The 18,046-nt window shown below is 54.0% G+C and overlaps 1 protein-coding gene across 3 annotated transcripts in view; it reads left to right on the top strand.

The window, feature by feature from the left end:
• Positions 1 to 624: 624 nt before the first annotated feature.
• GCKR (glucokinase regulator) overlaps positions 625 to 18,046 on the top strand; it is a 34,630-nt gene continuing 17,208 nt past the window's right edge. Inside the window, exons 1-10 of one of the 3 annotated variants that reach the window (XM_034781646.1) lie at positions 625 to 719; positions 2,104 to 2,248; positions 7,588 to 7,743; positions 8,285 to 8,353; positions 10,369 to 10,437; positions 11,454 to 11,527; positions 14,121 to 14,187; positions 14,777 to 14,830; positions 15,173 to 15,267; positions 15,744 to 15,849. In XM_034781646.1, coding sequence (XP_034637537.1) covers positions 2,189 to 2,248; positions 7,588 to 7,743; positions 8,285 to 8,353; positions 10,369 to 10,437; positions 11,454 to 11,527; positions 14,121 to 14,187; positions 14,777 to 14,830; positions 15,173 to 15,267; positions 15,744 to 15,849 — 750 coding nt within the window. In that variant the 5' untranslated portion in view covers positions 625 to 719; positions 2,104 to 2,188. Of the gene's footprint in view, positions 720 to 790; positions 810 to 2,103; positions 2,249 to 7,587; positions 7,744 to 8,284; positions 8,354 to 10,368; positions 10,438 to 11,453; positions 11,528 to 14,120; positions 14,188 to 14,776; positions 14,831 to 15,172; positions 15,268 to 15,743; positions 15,850 to 18,046 lie in introns of those variants that run through there. The other 2 variants (XM_034781647.1, XM_034781645.1) reach the window with 2 other exon arrangements.

Here is an 18,046-nt window from a genome sequence, read left to right as displayed (position 1 = left end):
GGGCCAGGCAGGGTAGAGTAGGCCTGGCCCTCCCCTCGCTGCCCTGTCTTGCCCGGCCTACTCTGCCCTCGCTGCCCCGTCTTGCTGGGCCTACACTACCCTGCCTGGCCCTGCCCGCGCTGTCCCCTCTTGCCTGGCCTACTCTACCATGCATGGCCCTGCCCTTGCTGCCCCATCTTGCCAGGCCTACTCTGCCCTCGCTGCCCCGTCTTGCTGGGCCTACTCTACCCTGCCTGGCCCTGCCCTTGCTGCCCCGTCTTGCCCGGCCTACTCTACTCTCGCTGCCCCGACTTGCTGGGCCTACTCTACCCTGCCTGGTCCTGCCCTCGCTGCCCAATCCAGCCTGGTCCTCTCCAGCCTCTGAAGTATTAATTTAGATGGAATAAATGGGACAAAGCTGTTAACAGAACCCAGTCACTGTCCAGTATTAATCCGATTTAGCCAAGGCTTGGCGTTTGGTATACAGAGGCCTCAGCTTGCTTAGCACCATGGCAAACACACCATTAAACAGCGTGTTCACCTGCTATTACAGCTACAGAAAAGAAGGCAAACCAGTAAAACAGCTGCAATGTGAGCGATGAAATAAGGCTTTCATGTGACCATTTCTTGTTCCCTTTCCTTTAGGAGCAGAGTGTTTCAGAAGGAAAAACCCAACCCTTGCTTGACAGGCTCTGAGATGGTATCAGAGATGGCAGCCACTGTCCTTCCTAGAGCCGGAGGTTAGTTGAGAGAGGCTGGAGCTGGTGTTGTTGCTGCTGCTGTTTAAAGTCCTTTCCTCCCAGGCGGTGGTTAAGATTCAGCTGGAGCTGGTAGGGTATCAGTGTCATCGGGATCCTTCTCCCTGGCCTGGCCTGGTCAGGACATTTCTCAGGCTCAGGGTGATGATGGCCCAGGTCCCAGGAAACAATGTGCGGGGGGGACACCATTTCTTCAGTAGCCGCCCCCATTCTTTTGTACTTTCCCCATAAAATCTCTTTCTTTTAATGCCCCGCAGAGGGAGTGCTGGGTGGAATAGCCCATCCCCTCATTACTGTGGCCACCAGGCCTGATGTCTGACATACCAATTTTGGATCATTAGCATCCGGCTACACAGCTCCTCTTTTTAACAAGCAAAATTTCAATCCAGTTCTTGACTCATATTAACTTGGCTGTTTTATTTAGAGCCGGTCAGTTCTTGTGATGTCCTTTCGCACTGTTTCCCACCAGCAGTGGTTAGTATGGTTAGTGTAACCTCCGATGAGCGTATACGGGCTTGGTGCAGTTGAGCTCACAATTTGTGTAAATTCGTGGGCCCGAGTGCCACAACATTTCCCTGGGGGTCGGAAGCTTGGGCTTGCTTTTTGCCCCCTCCCACCCCACCCCGTTATCGTGGGGTATCTTTGCCTGGAGGCTCTGATGAGGGGTCAGACCAGAGCACAAAGGCAGTCTCCCCCACGCGTGTGCTCCCAGGGGAGGGGGGAACACAGGCCTTCAAGGGCAGGGCCGCCCATGCTCCCAGAAGAGACAATTCCATTCAGTTCTGTGATCTCTCCTGGGCCTGAGATGCTGGATCCGTGGTGCTGAAGTGGAGCAGACAGGGCCCTCAGGATACTGAGGTGGATACAGAATGGCCGGTGGGTGGGGAGAGACGTGCTGTAGGGATGCTCGCGCTGTCTGATTCCTGGGGAGGGGGCACAGGCTTTCTCTGGCCGCCTACGGCATTGCTGGGGAAAGCAGTGTCCCTGGCTGCTCTGAGGGTGAGCTGGGTTCATGCACAGTCCCCTGCCCTGCACACGGGCCCTGGCCAGGAGCCCATATGCACCTGTCATGCCATGCGGCTGCGCGGCTGCTGACCAGTCGCCTGGGCTCTGTGTTCTCCCTGTGCGGCAGGAATGACGCAAAGCTGCCCTTATCCTCCGGGGATCGGTGGTGGGGGTGGTGGGGACCCTGGAGAGATAAGCTGGGGTATCTGCCCAGTAGCAGGACACGGGTGATAGGAGCAGTTGAAATGTAACTGTTCAGATTAATCATTACAGCGTAGGGCTGATAAGGCTGGGACAAACCTAGCTGCCCAGAATGAGGGGGGAGGAGTGAGTGCCCAGTCCTTGTCTCACCCACCTGCAGGCAGACGACTGTGTGTACTGGAGTAACAGGTTTGGGAACCTTCGGATTCTTCCAGAGCCATCGCCATCAGTTCTGGGCCCGGACCATGCGTGGGACAAAGAAATACAGGCATGTTATTGAGACGCCAGATTCCGGCAAGTGGGAGGTGAGCACCACAGAGCAGCTTGTGGGTCCTTATTGTCTCCGGCAACTCCCCTGTGCTGGGACCGAGATAGGACACTGCCCCGGGACCAGGTGCTGCCTGGCTGCTCCAGCAGGGACAGGGCAGGAGCTTTCGTCGTCACCTGCTGCCACTCCCCAACCAAACCAGCCCTAACGAGCTGGTTGCCCTGTGGCAGCCACTGCCCGGAAACCATTCCCATTCCTGTGACCCTGAGACGTGGGAGGGTGAACCAGGCAGAAAAGCTGCAGCCGGGCAGTGCCGGTGTGTCTGTGAGTGGTGTTCGTCCCACAGCGGCTCAGCTGGTTCTGGTCCATGACGTACACAGAACAGACTCAGCACAGAAGGACAGACTCTGAGGCCAGAAGGGACCATTGTGATCATCTAGTCCAGTGGTCCCCAAACTTTTCAGGGTTGCACTCTCACCCTTACCCCTTTCCCCACACACCCCCGTGCCGGGGATGGGAGCAGGGCTATGGCTCCCAGGGCTGGGGGATGCCAACATTGATAAAGGGACTGAGGCTTGGGCTGCAGCTTGGGGTGGGTCTGGGGCCAGGAGTGGAGCCGGGAGTGGGGCCGCAGCCAGGGGCCAAGGCTGGTGGTGGGGCCGGGACTGGGGCTGGTACCAAGGGTCAAGGCTGAGGACGGGGATGGGCCTGGGGATGGGTGCAGAGCCTCGGCTGGTCCGCGGTCAGAGGCCAAGCCTGGGGGCGGGGCCGGAGCAGATCTGGGAGCAAAGCGGGGCTAGGTGGCATTCCCTCCTATGGGGGCTGGCCCAAGCCCTGCCGTGCCCCTCCTCACTGAATGTTCCTCCGCGCCCCCCTAGGGGGGCATGCCCCACAGTTTGGGGACCTCTGATCTAGTCTGAACTCCTGTATAACACAGGCCAGCGAATTTCCCTGAAGTAATTTCTGCTCCAACTCTGATAGCTGAGATTGAACTAACATAAGAATAAGAACAAAAGAACGGTCACACTGAGTCAGATCAATGATCCATCGAGCCCAATATCCTGTCTTCCAACAGTTACCGGTGCCAGATGCTTCACAGAGAATGAACAGAACAAGGCAATTATGCACCCCCTCTTGTCCATTCCCAGGTTATGATAGTCAGAGGTTTAGGGGCACCCAGAGCATGGGGTTGTGTCCCTGACCATCTTGGTTAATAGCCATTGATGGACCTGTCCCCCAGGAACTTATCTAGCTCTTTTTTTTAACTCACTTATACTTTTGGCCTTCACAGCATCCCCTGAGAAGTGCTTCCTTTTGTTTGTTTTAAGCCTGCTGCCTATTAATTTTATTGAGTGACCCCGGGTTCTTGTGTCATGTGAAGGGATAAATGACACTTCCTTATTCACTGTCTCCACACCCGTCATAGTTTATAGACCTCTGTTAAATCCCACTTTAGTCGTCTCTTTTCTACGTTGAACAGTCCCAGTCTTTTTAATCTCTCCTCATATCGAAGCTGCTCCATCCCCCTAATCAATTTTGTTGGACTTCTCTGTATTTTTTCCAATTCTAATAGATCTTTTTTGAGATGGGGCGACCAGAACTGCCTGCAGTATTCAAGGTGTGGGTGCACCGTGGATTTATACAGTGGCACTACGATATTTTCTGTCTTATTATCTATCCCATTTCTAATGGCTCCAGCATCCTGTTCGCTTTTCTGACTGCCACTGCACATCAGCAGATGTTTTCAGAGAACTGTCCATGATGACCCCAAGATCTCTCTCTTGAGGGGTAACAGCTAATTTAGACTCATTTTGTATGTAGAGTTGGGATTATTTTTTCCAATGTGCATTGCTTTGCCCTATCAACATTGAATTGCACCTGCCATTTTGTCACCCAAACACCCAGTTTTGTGAGATCCCTTTGTAGCTCGTCGCAGTCTGCTTTAGACTTAACTATCTTCAGTACTTTTGTATCACTGAAAACTTCGCAATCTTACTGTTCACCCCTTTTTCCAGATCATTGATGAATATATTGAACAGCGCTGGTCCCAGTGCAGATCCTTGGGGGACCTTGCTATTTAGCTCTTCCATTGTAAAAACTGTCCATTTATTCCTACCCTTTGTTTCCAATCTTTTAACCAGTTACTGATCCATGAGAGGACCTTCCCTCTTATCCCATGACAGCTCACTTTGCTTAAACACCTTTGGTGTAGGACCTGGTCAAAGGCTTCCTGAAAGTCTAAATACACCACATCCACTGGATCACGCTTGTCCCCATGCTTATTGACACTCTCAAAGAATTCTAGTAGATCGGTGAGGCATGATTTCCCTTTACAAAAGCCAAGTTGGCTCTTGCCCAATATATTGTGTTTATCTATGTGTCTGATTCTTTTCCTTACTATAGTGTCAACCAACTTGCCTGGTACTGAAGTTATGTTTACTGGCCTGTAATTGCCAGGATCGCCGCTGGAGCCTTTTAAAAAAATCTGCATTACATTAGCTACCCTCCAGTCATGTGGTACAGAGGCTGATTTAAGCAATAGGTTACATACCACAGTTAGTAGTTCTGCAATTTCGTATGTGAGTTCCTTCAGAACTCTTGGGTGAATCCCATCTGGTCCTGGTGACTGATTGCTGTTTAATTAATCAGTTTGTTCCTAAATCTTCTCCATTGAGGCTCAGTCTGGGACAGTTCCTCAGATTTGTCACCTAAAAAGAACGGTTCAGGTGTGGGAATCTCCCTCATGTCCATTGCAGTGAAGACCAATGCAATGGTCTTTTCGTCCATGAGTGCTCCACACTGTTAGAAATGTGCACCTTTTTTATAGTCTGAATTAATTCGAGCAGGGAAATCAGAAATTTAGCCAGAGCACCTGTAAGATCCCTGTGCTTGACAAGCAAGGCAAGCCAGCCCTGAATTCTACGATGCTCTGGAGTGGCTGGTGGGGCATTCTGCTGGAGCATCAGGCAAATTAAATATGAGCATGAATTGCACACTCAGTGCAGGGCTAATTCAAAGCGCTTGACTCTGCCCCTAGCCTCTCCATTCTCACTGTGTAGCAGGTGCGTATGTTGCCAAGAGACAGATGCAGTGTAGAAGGCCCCTGGGATGGGAGGGGGAAGTTGAGGCTTGGCAGCTGTGTCGGAGAATAGCTGGGGTCAGGGACGGGTACTTTAGCGGATACATCTGGTAAAATTAAGAGTAGTTAAGTTCTAGACTACAAGGGAGGCTGTGGAATCACCATCATTGGAGGTTTTTAAGAACTGATTGTACAAAAAAACTATCAAGGATGGTTTTGGTTTACAGAGGGGACTGGACTTGATGATCTCTTGAGGTCCCTTTCACCTTACATTTTTATGATTCTATGATTATGATCATCTAGTCCAGAGGGGGGCAAACTACGGCCCGTGGGCCACATCCAGCCCACGGGACTGTCCTGCCCAGCCCCCGAGCTTCTGGCCAGGGAAGCTACCCCCAGTCCCTCCCCTGCTGTCCCTCCTCCCCCGCAGTCCCGTTGCTGCGTGGGCAGCGCTCTGCACGGTGGGGCTGCGTGCTCATGCAGGGCAGCGCGGCAGCATGTCTGGCTCCGGCCAGGAGGCACGGCTTCAGACATGCTGCTCTGAACCGCATGGTAGGGGACCGGGGGTTGGATATGGGGCAGGGGGTTCTGAGGGGCAGTCGGGACAGGGAGCAGGGGGTGGTTGGATGGAGCAGAGGTTCGGGGGGGGCAGGGGATGGGGAACAGGGGGCATTGGATAGGGGGTGGGGTTCTGGGGGTGGTTGGAGCAGGGGTCCCGGGAGGGGACGGTCAGGGGACAAGGAGCAGGGGGTGGTTGGATGGGTGGGAGGTTCTGAGGTTCTGGGAAGTCAGGGGGCGGAAAGTGATAGGGGTCAGCTGGGGGCACAGCCTTCCCTACCCGGCCACCCAGACAGTTTCACACCCCGATGTGGCCCTCGGGCCAAAAAGTTTGCCCACTCCTGATCTAGTCTGTTCTCCCAAATAACAGCACTTTCCTGAATTGTTTGAGCTAGATCAGAGCTTATAGAAAAACAGCCAGCCTTGATTTAAACATTGTCAGTGGTGGAGCATCAGGTTGACGCAGTGTCAGTGCAGACACTGCGTTGCTTACATCAACTGTTAGTGGCTTTCAGGATCTGTCCCACACTGACCGTACAATCGATCCAAACGTTCCCGGTGAGGACACACACCGCCAACACAAGGAGCCAAGTGTGCACACACAAGCAATTTAATAACTGCAGTGGCTGTATGTGGATGTGGCATAAGGCAGGTTTTCTAATCCTTTTATCATTCCCGTGGTTGTTCTCTGAACCCTCTCCAAGTTATCAGCGTCCTTCCTGAACTATGGACAGAGTTCAGAGTAGCAGCCCGTGTTAGTCTGTATCCGCAAAAAGAACAGGAGTACTTGTTGCACCTTAGAGACTAACACATTTATTAGAGCATAAGCTTTCGTGGACTACAGCCCACTTCTTCGGATGCGGGCTGTAGTCCACGAAAGCTTATGCTCTAATAAATGTGTTAGTCTCTAAGGTGCCACAAGTCCTCCTGTTCTTTTTATGGACACAGTGTTCCAGCAGCAGTCGCACCAGTGCCAAATACTAAATGACACTTCCTCTAATAATAGAACCTCTCTGCCTCTACTCGCGGTGCCCCTGTTTATGCATCCAAGGAGCCAATTAGCCATTTTAGCCACAGCCTGGCATTGGGAGCTCACGTTCAGCTGATTATCCACCGTTCTGTGATGCCCATTTGGAAGGGGATCTGCAAGCGTGTCCATACATCCGAGTCCCCTGATTTTTAGACAACGACAATTGGCACTATCCTGGCCCCTTGCCTAAGGGTGTGCGCAGAAACCAGCAGCTGCCAGTGCCCTCAGATGCAGCCAGGCAGAGTACGAACATTCCTAGAAACAAGGGAAACAAACATCGAGTGCAGCAGGTTTAGAAACCCAAAGGCAAGTTAATGCTGAGGTCGCTGAGCCCTTGCCAAACGTTTTGTTTCCTCATCTCTAGCCCTCTTTGTTGCTCTGTTTTGTTCTCCTGGTGACCCGAGACTGGACGGTCCCTGGGCAGGGAGTGTGTGTACAGCACCTAGCACCATGGCGCCCTGATCACTGGTGGGGTTCCTAGGAGCAGCCATAATAGAAAGTAACAATAACAACAACAAAAGAGCTTAAATAAGCCATCTGGTGAGTGGGGGAGGAAGGCCGGAGGGCTGCAGTGTGAGAGGCTCTCTGTCCCAGGCTAAATGTGCACAGTTGGACTAGTATATGTAGAGGCTGTGGGAGCCGTTCTAGCTCTGGGGCCCAGTCCGGCTCTGCCCTGGTGAGACTGTATCCTGTGTGCATTGCCTTTCAGCTGGCGGGGTACGAGGCAACTCTGCCCATCAGTGAGAAGTCGAACCCCATCACCAGGGAGCTGGATAAGGCTGACCCTGTGCAGATTGTTCAGCTCCTGAAGGAATGTGACGCAGAGATATTCCAGGAGGAGGACGAAGCTCTGCTCAACTATACGGTAAGTTCTCTGTGTGCTGAGACCCCCTCCCCATAGGGAGAGCCTAGGGAAGTGGTAGGCCTGGGGTTGAGGCCAAGAGGTGCTGAGATTTGTAATTGTTTTCCCTTTGTGTTGGAGGGCATTGCAAAGCCATCAGGCTGGCCCCTGAGAAGGCTCTATCTCTTGTTCCCACTGGCCTTGCCCTCATCACCGAGTGCTTGTTGATTGTGAGGGAAGAGATGACACGTGGGAACCCCAGTTCAGTCATTCAGACCCCAGCAGACCAGTCAGGGCCTCACCCTAAACCCTGTATTCAGATGATGTTAATAGTCTGCCTTTCCATACTGTTTCTGGCATGTATATATGGGTGGGTGTGGGAGTAAACCCACAGAGCCCTGAGCTTTAGAGTGAGGGGGTTACCTCATAGGTCACTGAGCCACCCCATGGCGTATGGGCCCAGCTGGGTGAGTAATCCTGCAGAGCCCTGACCCTTCTCCCCCGAGCTATGGGCCTGGTTGGGAGATAACATCACAAAGCCCTAATCCTCTCGCTTTCTTCTCAGAGACTGTACAGTGAGTCAGTGCTGAAGACCATGATCGACATTATCAATAAAGTGCAGGAAGTCCTGAAGGTACATTGTAGTGCAAGGCACTGTGGGACAGAGGGTGGGGTGTGGTATCGTATGGCACAGTGCAGTATGGTGCAGAGAAGTATGGTTTGGTGCGGTGTGGTACAGTACGGTAGGACATGCTGTGATGCAGTATGGTGCAGTTTGACATGAAGTAATGCAGTAGGGTGTGATATGATGAAATGCAGTGTAGTGTGGCATGATATGGTGAAGTGCTATGTGGTTCCTATGAGGTGAGGTGCAGTGCAGTGGGATGAGGTAAAGTGTGGTGCAATGAGGTGAGATGTAGTGTGCTATGGAGCATCATGGTACAGCGAGGTGAGGTGTGGTGCCGCGAGGTGCAGTAGGTATGGAGCATCATGGTGCAGTGAGGCGAGGTGTGATGCAGTGAGATGTGGTGCAGCATGGTACAGCAAGGTGTGGTGCAGCGAGGTGAGGTTTGGTGCAGTGCGGTATGGAGCATCATGGTGCAGTGAGGCGAGGTGTGATGCAGTGAGATGTGGTGCAGCATGGTACAGCAAGGTGTGGTGCAGCGAGGTGAGGTTTGGTGCAGTGCGGTATGGAGCAGCATGGTACAGTGAGGTGAGGGGCAGTGAGGTACAGTGTGTGGTATGGAGAGCCATGGTTCCGCGAGGTGAGGTGCAGCACGGTACAGCGAGGTGAGGTGCAGTGTGGTATGGAGCAGCATGGTACAGTGTGGTGAGGTGCAATGTGTGGTATGGAGAATCATGGTTCCGCGAGGTGAGGTGCAGCATGGTACAGTGTGGTGAGATGCAGTGAGGTATGGAGCAGCATGGTACAGTGTGGTGAGGTGCAGTGAGGTGCAGTGTGGTATGGAGCAGCATGGTACAGCGAGGTGAGAGGCAGTGAGGTGCAGTGAGGTATGGAGCAGCATGGTACAGTGTGGTGAGGTGCAGTGTGGTATGGAGCAGCATGGTACAGCGAGGTGAAGTGCAGTGAGGTACGGAGCAGCATGGTACAGTGTGGTGAGGTGCAGTGAGGTGCAGTGTGGTATGGAGCAGCATGGTACAGCGAGGTGAGGGGCAGTGAGGTGCAGTGTGGTATGGAGCAGCATGGTACAGTGTGGTGAGGTGCAGTGAGGTATGGAGCAGCATGGTACAGTATGGTGAGGTGCAGTAAGGTATGGAGCAGCATGGTACAGTGTGGTGAGGTGCAGTGAGGTGCAGTGTGGTATGGAGCAGTATGGTACAGTGTGGTGAGGTGCAGTGTGGTTTGAGAACCATGGTTCCGCGAGGTGAGGTGCAGCACGGTACAGTACAGGAATACCTGTCAGCTCTGAAAGGTACTGTGCCCTTTGGGCATCGCACAGGAGATGCTCAATCAGCCCTCTTTGCTGTGCGTAGTGGCATCATCAGCATATCTGGGGAGCCATGGGTCAGTGGTTCTTGGAGTTCCACACTGGAGAGGACCAGACCTGCCCCCTCCTGGGGTCCCTCCCTCTCGCAGAGCCGGGGAGCTGGGGACAGACAAGCCTTGGCTCACATCAGGGCCACGGCATGATAAAGAAAGAGGTGTGTCACCACAGTGAATGTGCTGCCATCACAGAGCCCACTCCCTCTTCCTAAAGGACGTGCTGGAGAGGCAGCAGGGCATGGGGGCCCTTACCCCAGATTCTCGGGTCCATGTGCTCCCACAGCAGCCAGCTGGTGGGATCCCGCGAGGCAGCTGGGCCTGTGGTCCAGGCCAGGTCTGGGACTCCCGGAGCAGGCAGCCATGTTCTGCACTAGTTGCAGCTTTGAACGAGCATGTTGCAGAGTGTGGCTAGGAGGGGACTGAGCATGGAATTGGACTGAGGCCCAGATCTCACAGGGAAGGCTGATGTGAAAGGGAAAAACACTCCTGGTCTAAGAGCCACTGAGGATCCTAAACGCTGTTATCAAAGGCTGCCACAGTCCTCAGTGCAAACAACTGTGGCCTCTGTCTGCTCTGAGCAGCTGTGGGACTCCTGCCTTTGGCTGGAGAGATGGGACAGTCACCTGTCTCCATTGGTTCTGCAGGACCCAGACAACACCCTTATCGTGCTGAGCGGCGGGGGCACCTCGGGCAGGCTGGCCTTCCTCATTGCTGTGAGTTGCTCCTGCTTCCCACTCATCTCCACATTGTGCTGATGCAGCAAGAAATCCAGCCCTGGGGAACACCCTGGATATGCTCAGCACACCCCATCCTCCCAATGATGTACCCCCACCCCCTAAGGACACAGCCTACTTGGAGATACTTAGCCCCCCGCATCCTCCAGCAAAGCCCCTGGCTCCCCCATGCAGCTCAGCCTCCCTGACCCCCCTCCCCAGAGGCACTCAGCATCCCGCTCCATTTCCCAAGGACACCGTGCCCCCATGGTCTCCCAGTGAACCACGTCCCTCTTGGGATCTCTGGAGATGCCCAGCCCCCCAGCCCCACTGCCCTCAGTGGAGACACTTAGCCCCCTCCCCAGCTCCCACAAAGATGCTCAGGTTCTCCCGGACCCATCAAGACACGTCGCTCTCCCCAGCCCCTCAGCTGTCCTGCTGGTGACCAGCACCCCCCAGGCCTTGAACCATGAGGGAAGAGCATGGCTGGAGCATAGGATGGCTTGAGGGTGCGGGGTGCTGTAAGCAGCATGGGGCGCCCAAGGGAGCTGTGGCAGCAGGCAGGAAGGGTGCAGTGGGTTGCAATCACAAATTGCCATGAACTCTCTGGGTCAGTGCTGGCTGCCTGGGGTGGGGCGAGTGCCGGGTGCTCCTCTTGGGTTCCGTTTCCCTCTTATAATCCCTGTTTCTGCTTGTGTTATGGGACCAGCCCCAAGCCCCTGGCAGAAAGAACCATGCACTAGAGCTCATGCCTGGACTGGAAACCTTGGGGCGAGACACGGTAGTTTCCTGTTAGAGGTGGGCTCTGTAGGGCAGATACAGCGGTGCTGGTTTAGGGGGCCTCCTATTGTGCATGTCACTGGGAAAAAGGGCCTCTGGCTTTGTCTTCTCTTCACGGTATGTTGTAGCTCCCTGGTCTGCATGGGCTGGGTGGTTCCTAGGATGGTTAATTTATAGACAGGTTGCTGGGGTGCATGGCCTGCCTGTTAGTGCCTCTCTCCTCTCTCTCTTCCCAGGTTTCCTTTAACAAGCTGTTGAAGGGTCTAGGTCAGCTGCCCCGTTACACATACATCATTGCTGGGGGAGACAGGTAAGGGGGAGAGCATGTGTTTGCACCCAGCCCGGCTGAGCGGATAATGGCCTTTGCTTCCGGCCGTGGCTCTGGCTGTCTGCTAGCCAGAGGCCGAGATTTGTCTCATCTGAGACCCTAGTGGGTAGCGTCGTGCCTCCCACACTGCCTGGCCAAGGAGGGGATGGCAGAGAGTGCTCCAGTGCACCATTTATAGACCAGTGCTGTATGTGTGGGGTCGAACACCCTTGGGTCTCTGGTTAGTAGTTGTCAATAGGGAATGATAGTCAAATGGGGGTGTTTCTACTGGAATTCATTGGTACTAGGCCTGATGCTATTCAACACTTTAATGAATTATCTGGAATTAAATATAAACTCATGGATGACGCACAGATTGTCAAAATAAACAACGAAGAGGACAGGGCATCATACAGAGCGAGGTGGATCAATTGGTAAGCTGGCCGATTGAAACAAAATATGGTTTAATAGTGCCAAATGCCTACAGCTAGAAACGAGGCCTGCAGGCCATGCCTATAGACTGGGGACTGCATCCTGGAAAGCAGTGACTCTGCAAAGGTTATGGGGTGCCACTGGACAAGCAGCTGAAGATGAGTGTGATGGTCTGGCCAAAAGGGCGAATGCAGTTATTTGATGCATAAGCAGGGGAGTAGTGAGTAGGAGCAGGGAGATGATTTCACCTCTGTATAAGGCTTTGGTGAGACTGATACTGGAATACTGTATCCAGTTTTGGTAGCCACAGTTTAAAAGGATGTTGGAAAATTTGAGAGGGTGCAGAGAAGAGCTACAAAAATGATTCAAGGGTTGGAAAAATTGATTTACAGTGAGAGACTTATGGAGCTCAATCAGTTTAGTTCGGGGGTGAGCAAACTGACGACCCGTGGGCTGGATCTGGCCTGCGAGCCGTTTTAAGGTGGCCCGCGAGCCGCACCACGCAGCTCAGCTCCGCTCCAGCGCTCCGTCTGGGGCACAGGGTTGTGGGCTGGACCACACAGCTTGGCCCGGCTCCAGCCAGGGTGCTGGGTCGGGGGCCACACCAGCGGCTGGGCCCCACTCTGGTGCTCCGGCCGGGGCGCTGGGTCGGGGCCTCACCACACGGCTCCCGGAAGCAGCCGGATGACCCCACCTCGGCTCCTACCTGCTCCAATGGAAGTGCAGGGGCGGTGCCTGAGGATGGGGCAGCGTGCAGAGCTGCCTGGCTGCGCCTCCTTGTAGGAGCCAGAGAAGGGACTTGCCCCTGCTTCTGGGAGCTGCTTGAGGTAAGCGCCACTCAGCGCCTGCAACCCCCTGAGCCTCTCCCCATGCCCCAACCCCCTGTCCCAGCCTTGATCCCCTCCCTCCCTCCCTCCAAACCCCTTGGTCCCAGGCCAGAGCACCCTCCTACACCTCAAACTCCTCATCCCCAGCCCCACCCCAGAGCCCGCACCCCCTCCCGCACCGCAACCCCAATTTTGTGAGCATTCAATTTCCATTCCCTGATATGGCCCTTGGGCCAAAAAGTTTGCCCACCCCAGTTTAGTTGGTCAAAAAGATCAAAAGCTGATTGATCACAGTGTCTAAGTACCTTCACAGGGAGCAAATACTGTGTGCTAAAATGCTCTTCAAGCTGGTGGAGAAAAGCAGAACAAGAACCAGTGGCTGGAAGATAAAGCCAGACAAATTCCAGTTAGAAATAAGGCCCACGTGATTAACCCTTGTAACAAACTACCAGCCGGGCCGGCGCACCCCATTCACCGGTCGCCTAGGGCGCTAACATTTGGGAGGCGGCCACCGCGGCGGACGGATCTTTGGCCGCCCCAGTCGTCATCGTCATTTCGGGGGCAGGACCTTCCGCCGCCTAGGGTGGCAAAAAAGCTGGCATCGCTCCTGACTACCAGTAGAAATGATGGAGTCAGCATCTCTCGATATCTTCAGCTCAAGCCTAGCTGCCTTTCTGGGAGATGTTTTAGTCAAAACACAAATTACTGGGCTCAGTCCAAGGGTAGCTGGGTGGAATTATTAACACATTAGCTGTGTTCTGCAGGACATCAGACTACATGAGTGAATGACGCTGGCCCCTTTTGACATTAACCCCTATGAATCTATCCAACCAAGCCAGCTGGAGCTCACCCAGATAGGACTGTGATGCTGGTGCACAGGGGGACGTCTTGCTCCCACTCTGAGACTCAGTGAAGAGGGGCTTTTAGCTGTCAGGTGGCAAATGGAGCCAGAAATCCTTTTTTCTCCTGTGTTGCAGCTGGTTAACCCAGAGGCCACAAGCACCAGCTCACTGCCCATTTCTCCCAGGTGCAAGATGCAGTGAGCCTGGTGCTTGTGACGAGGCCCATTTGCTTGGTGGAGTAGCGCATGCTCCCTGGGGGGGTCACAGGCTGCTCAGGTTTCCTGTGTCCTGCCAGCTGCAGTTCAGGGAGCTGTGGAGTCTACATGTCCTGAATCCTGAGTGCACGGGGGACAGTTCTCCCCGTGCATCAGCCCTGAGAAGGAGAGCATGGGGCCTGCAGGCTCCTGTGATCTGAGTGCGTGTGTTTTGGGGCAGGGTAAGTGAATAGGCTGGTTGTATCTGTGAGTAACTGAACAAGGTTGTTTTCTCATGTAGATCCCTAGTGATGTCCCAGGAGGAACTGGAGGACTGCGCCCAGCTGGGGATTGAGGAGCTGAGCAAGGTGAGGTCTGGAGATGGGGAAGGAGACAGAGACCGAAACAAAACTTCAGCCATGACCCAGAGGACCCAGTCTTGGGGGTTTCATGCACCAAGTCTTGCTGGGAAGGCAGGAAGAGGATGGCCAGGGAAAGGCATACTGTGGATTTCCAGGAGACAGCGGGCCTAAGCCCTGCCCATAGCTAAGGCCCTCCCCCTTAGCCATCCGGAGGGGCCAGGGAACTGTGGCCACAGCTGAACACTGGGGACAACAAACAAAAAACAGGGATGGGAGTAAAGGTCACAGGGTGAAAATCAGGCAGCGCCCACTGCTCCCCAAAGGCATTCAAGGGGGCAGCGAGGCAGGGCACAGTGGAGGAAGGGCCAGAGCAGCTCTGGCTTCCTCTCTTTCACCTCTGCCTGGGCAGGGTCTTCCTCTTTCCCACTGCTCAGGCAGAGAGAGGAGGGGGCAGCAAAGTACAAGGGCCCCTTGCCCACTCATCCCAGTGCCAGGGCAGCCCCTCCCCCAGCCCAGCACAGTGCCAGGGCAGTGCAGAGCCGGGGCAGCCCCTCCTCTCACCCGCACCGTACTGAGTTCTCCCATTTCCCCCCAGGTCTGTGAGGGGAAGAAAAAAGTAGTCTTCATTGGAATTTCATGTGGTTTTTCTGTAAGTATCCAATGAATTCTTGCAAGTTTTCTGGGTGCAAAGTGGGTGTCTGGTATAGTCAGGGTGGGGGGTGCAGAGTGGGTGTCTGGTACAGTCGGGGTGGGGGGTGNAGTGGGTACCTGCCATAGTTAAGGTTTGGGAGCGGAGCTGAGTGGGTTCCTGCCATGGTGGCTTACTGGGTATTGTCCAATCAGTGCTCAGCATGGGGGACAGATAGGGTGGGGAATTGCAACTTGTCTTGGTTTGCCCTGGTCCCCTTTATGGCAGCAGGCAGGGCGGAGTCTGATCTGTGCTCAGCCTGGGGAGAGTAGTTAGGGGTCTCACTGACTCTGTTTGCTGCAGGCCCCTTTTGTGGCTGGACAACTGGACTTTTGCATGAATAACCTGGACATTTTCCTGCCAGTCCTGGTGGGATTCAACCCCGTCAGCATGGCCAGGTAACAGACAGCATGGGAGCAGGGAAGGGGCACCGTGGGCTCAGTCGCTCCACCCGCCCTAGACAAGGGACTACACCAGGCCCTGATGCTGGCATCTCAAGCCCAGAGCTGGATCCGAGTCCATCTCCAATGAGAACCAGATCATGCTGGAGTGGGATGTGCCAGTCAGCATCCCACGTTGTCTCACCCAGTTCCCTGAAAAGCTATGGGGTCCCCTGGAGCAGGGCGGGAAGCCCCTGGCAGGGCTGAGGGCTAGGCCCACTCACGGGGATGTCAGGCCCTGGGGTTGAATGGGGAAGCCCCAGGGCAGGGCTGAGGGCCAGCCCTGACATCCTCTCACGGGGATGTCAGGGCTGAGGTTGGATGGGGAGTCCCCAGTTCCTGTCTCAGGCCCAGGCCTGCTCACGGGGATGTTAGTCTCTGAGGCAGGGTGAGGTCCTTGTCCCAGGCCTGATTGCAGTGGGTCTCTCTTGCAGGAATGATAAGATCGAGGGCTGGCACTCTACCTTCCGCCAGGTGGCTGAGCGGATGCAGAAGCTGCAGGAGTCACACAAAGCCTTTATCCTTAATCCTGCGGTGGGGGTAGGTGACAGGTTCCACCTGGTTTTTGTATTCTCTCCAGAAAGCTGCCTGGAAATCCTCTTCGGGCTGGGCTCCTGCCCAGTGAAGGGCTGTCCCTAACGTTCAGCAAGGAGTTCTGGTGAGACAGGGCCAGCAAGGCAGCAGGATCAGTTACAGAAGACTGGGGAGAAAGGGAGTGGGACTGAGAAAGAGCTCTGCAGATGCCCGGGGTAGAGGGCCAAGGCCTCTGCGATCAGAGCAGCCCAGTTCCCACTCGGAGCCGACCTGCAGGGTCTGGATCGAATACATGTGAGGGCTGCATCGGAACAGGCTCCAGGACCCGGGTTACCCCTCACCCCGTTGGTATGGCAATAGCACAGGACCAGAACTCAGGCAGTAGGGAGCTCCCACTGCTAGTGGGGCTCTATAGCATGTATTTGTTACCCCTCGCATGCCCAAAAGGTGCTTGGGGCTTTTGGGATCCCTGCACAGGAGCTTAGCCAGGAACAGCAGGATGAGAGGAGGCAGACCAGGGCAGGCAGGGGGCTGAGCCAGGCCAATGGGAGCACTGCTGGCGCTGGGAGACAGCTCGGCCTTCAGCCTTTCAGCATTGCTCTTGTGATCTGTCTGTGCAGCAGGCAGGATGGGGACGGGAGCTAGAGCTGTGTGTAGCAGTCACAGTAGGAGCTGAAGGGATTTGGCACTCCCCATCCCTGGCCTCAGATGCCCCATAAGCCTCTTGGAGTCTCTCGGTTGAGTGGCAACTCTGTGTGGTTTACTTACATTCCCGCCACCAACCCCAATACCATCCCGAGCAGCAATATTCTAGACAGGGCTTCTCACCCGTTAGCCCTTTCCCTCAGGGCTGGGGAGGAACAGAGGTCTGTGAACAGACTGGGATCAGCTAGCCCAGCTCCTCTCCCTCTCCCTGTCTCCCCCGGTACCTCCTTCCTGTCCTGTTTATACCCCTCAGCTGATGGCTCATCCAGCCTCCCAGCCAGTTAGCTTACACATCCCCAGCAGCCTTTTGCAGGAGGCCCAGATTCCCAGTAGGTGCAAGCTCCTGGTCCCAGGTACTTGTTCCAGCGCCATGAGAAGTGCTGCCTGCAGGGACAGCTGTGATCTGCATGCAGAATGCGCTGTGTCCCCGGAGACCCGGCTCTGGGCTGATCTCCCCAGCTGGAGAGCTGGAGTGAGAGACTGCAACTCAGCGGTTTCTGACCTGGGTTCAATGTACCAGTATGTTCTAAGGAAAGCAAGCAGTGAGAACTGCAGAGTAAGGACAATGGATTTCAAAAAAGCAGATTTTAAGAACTTCAGATAACTGCTAGGTAAGGTCCCATGGGAAGAAAATCTAAGGGATAAAGGAATTCAGGAGAACTGGCAGTTTCTCCAGGAGAAACTTGGAAAAGAGGAGACTAAGGGAGGATATGATAGAGGTATATAAAATCATGAGTGATGTGGAGAAAGTGAATAAGGAAAAGTTATTTACTTGTTCCCATAATATAAGAACTAGGGGTCACCAAATGAAATTAATAGGCAGCAGGTTTAAAACAAATAAAAGGAAGTTCTTCTTCACACAGCGCACAGTCAACTTGTGGAACTCCTTGCCTGAGGAGGTTGTGAAGACTAGGACTGTAACAGGGTTTAAAAGCGAAATGGATAAATTCATGGAGGTTAAGTCCATTAATGGCTGTTAGCCAGGATGGGTAAGGAATGGTGTCCCTAGCCTCTGTTTGTCAGAGGATGGAGATGGATGGCAGGAGAGAGATCACTTGATCATTACCTGTTAGGTTCACTCCCTCTGGGGCACCTGGCACTGGCCACTGTCGGTAGACGGGATACTGGGCTGGATGGACCTTTGGTCTGACCCAGTACGACCATTCGTATGTTCTTATGTTCTAAGACAATATTAAAGGCACAATTGCAAACTTCTCAAAGTGAAGGAAAGATAGGATGAATAGTAAGAGGCCAGTAAGGCTTCATCAGGAGCTCTTCAATGACCTGAAAATGAAACAAGAATTCTACATAAAAGGTCAGATTGCTAAGGAGGATACAAAAGAACGGCCTGGGCATGTAGGGACAAGAGCACAAAGGCTAAGGCACAAGAAGAGTTATACGTAGCAAGGGACATAAATGCAGTAAGAAGAGGTTCTTTAAATACCTTAGGAACAAGAGAAAGATCAAGGAAAATGTAGGTCCTCTACTTAGCAGGAAA

The sequence above is a fragment of the Trachemys scripta genome, chromosome 9, assembly GCF_013100865.1.
Source record: "Trachemys scripta elegans isolate TJP31775 chromosome 9, CAS_Tse_1.0, whole genome shotgun sequence".
Classification (NCBI taxonomy): domain Eukaryota; kingdom Metazoa; phylum Chordata; order Testudines; family Emydidae; genus Trachemys; species Trachemys scripta.
This window is presented reverse-complemented; position numbering and strand designations above follow the sequence as displayed.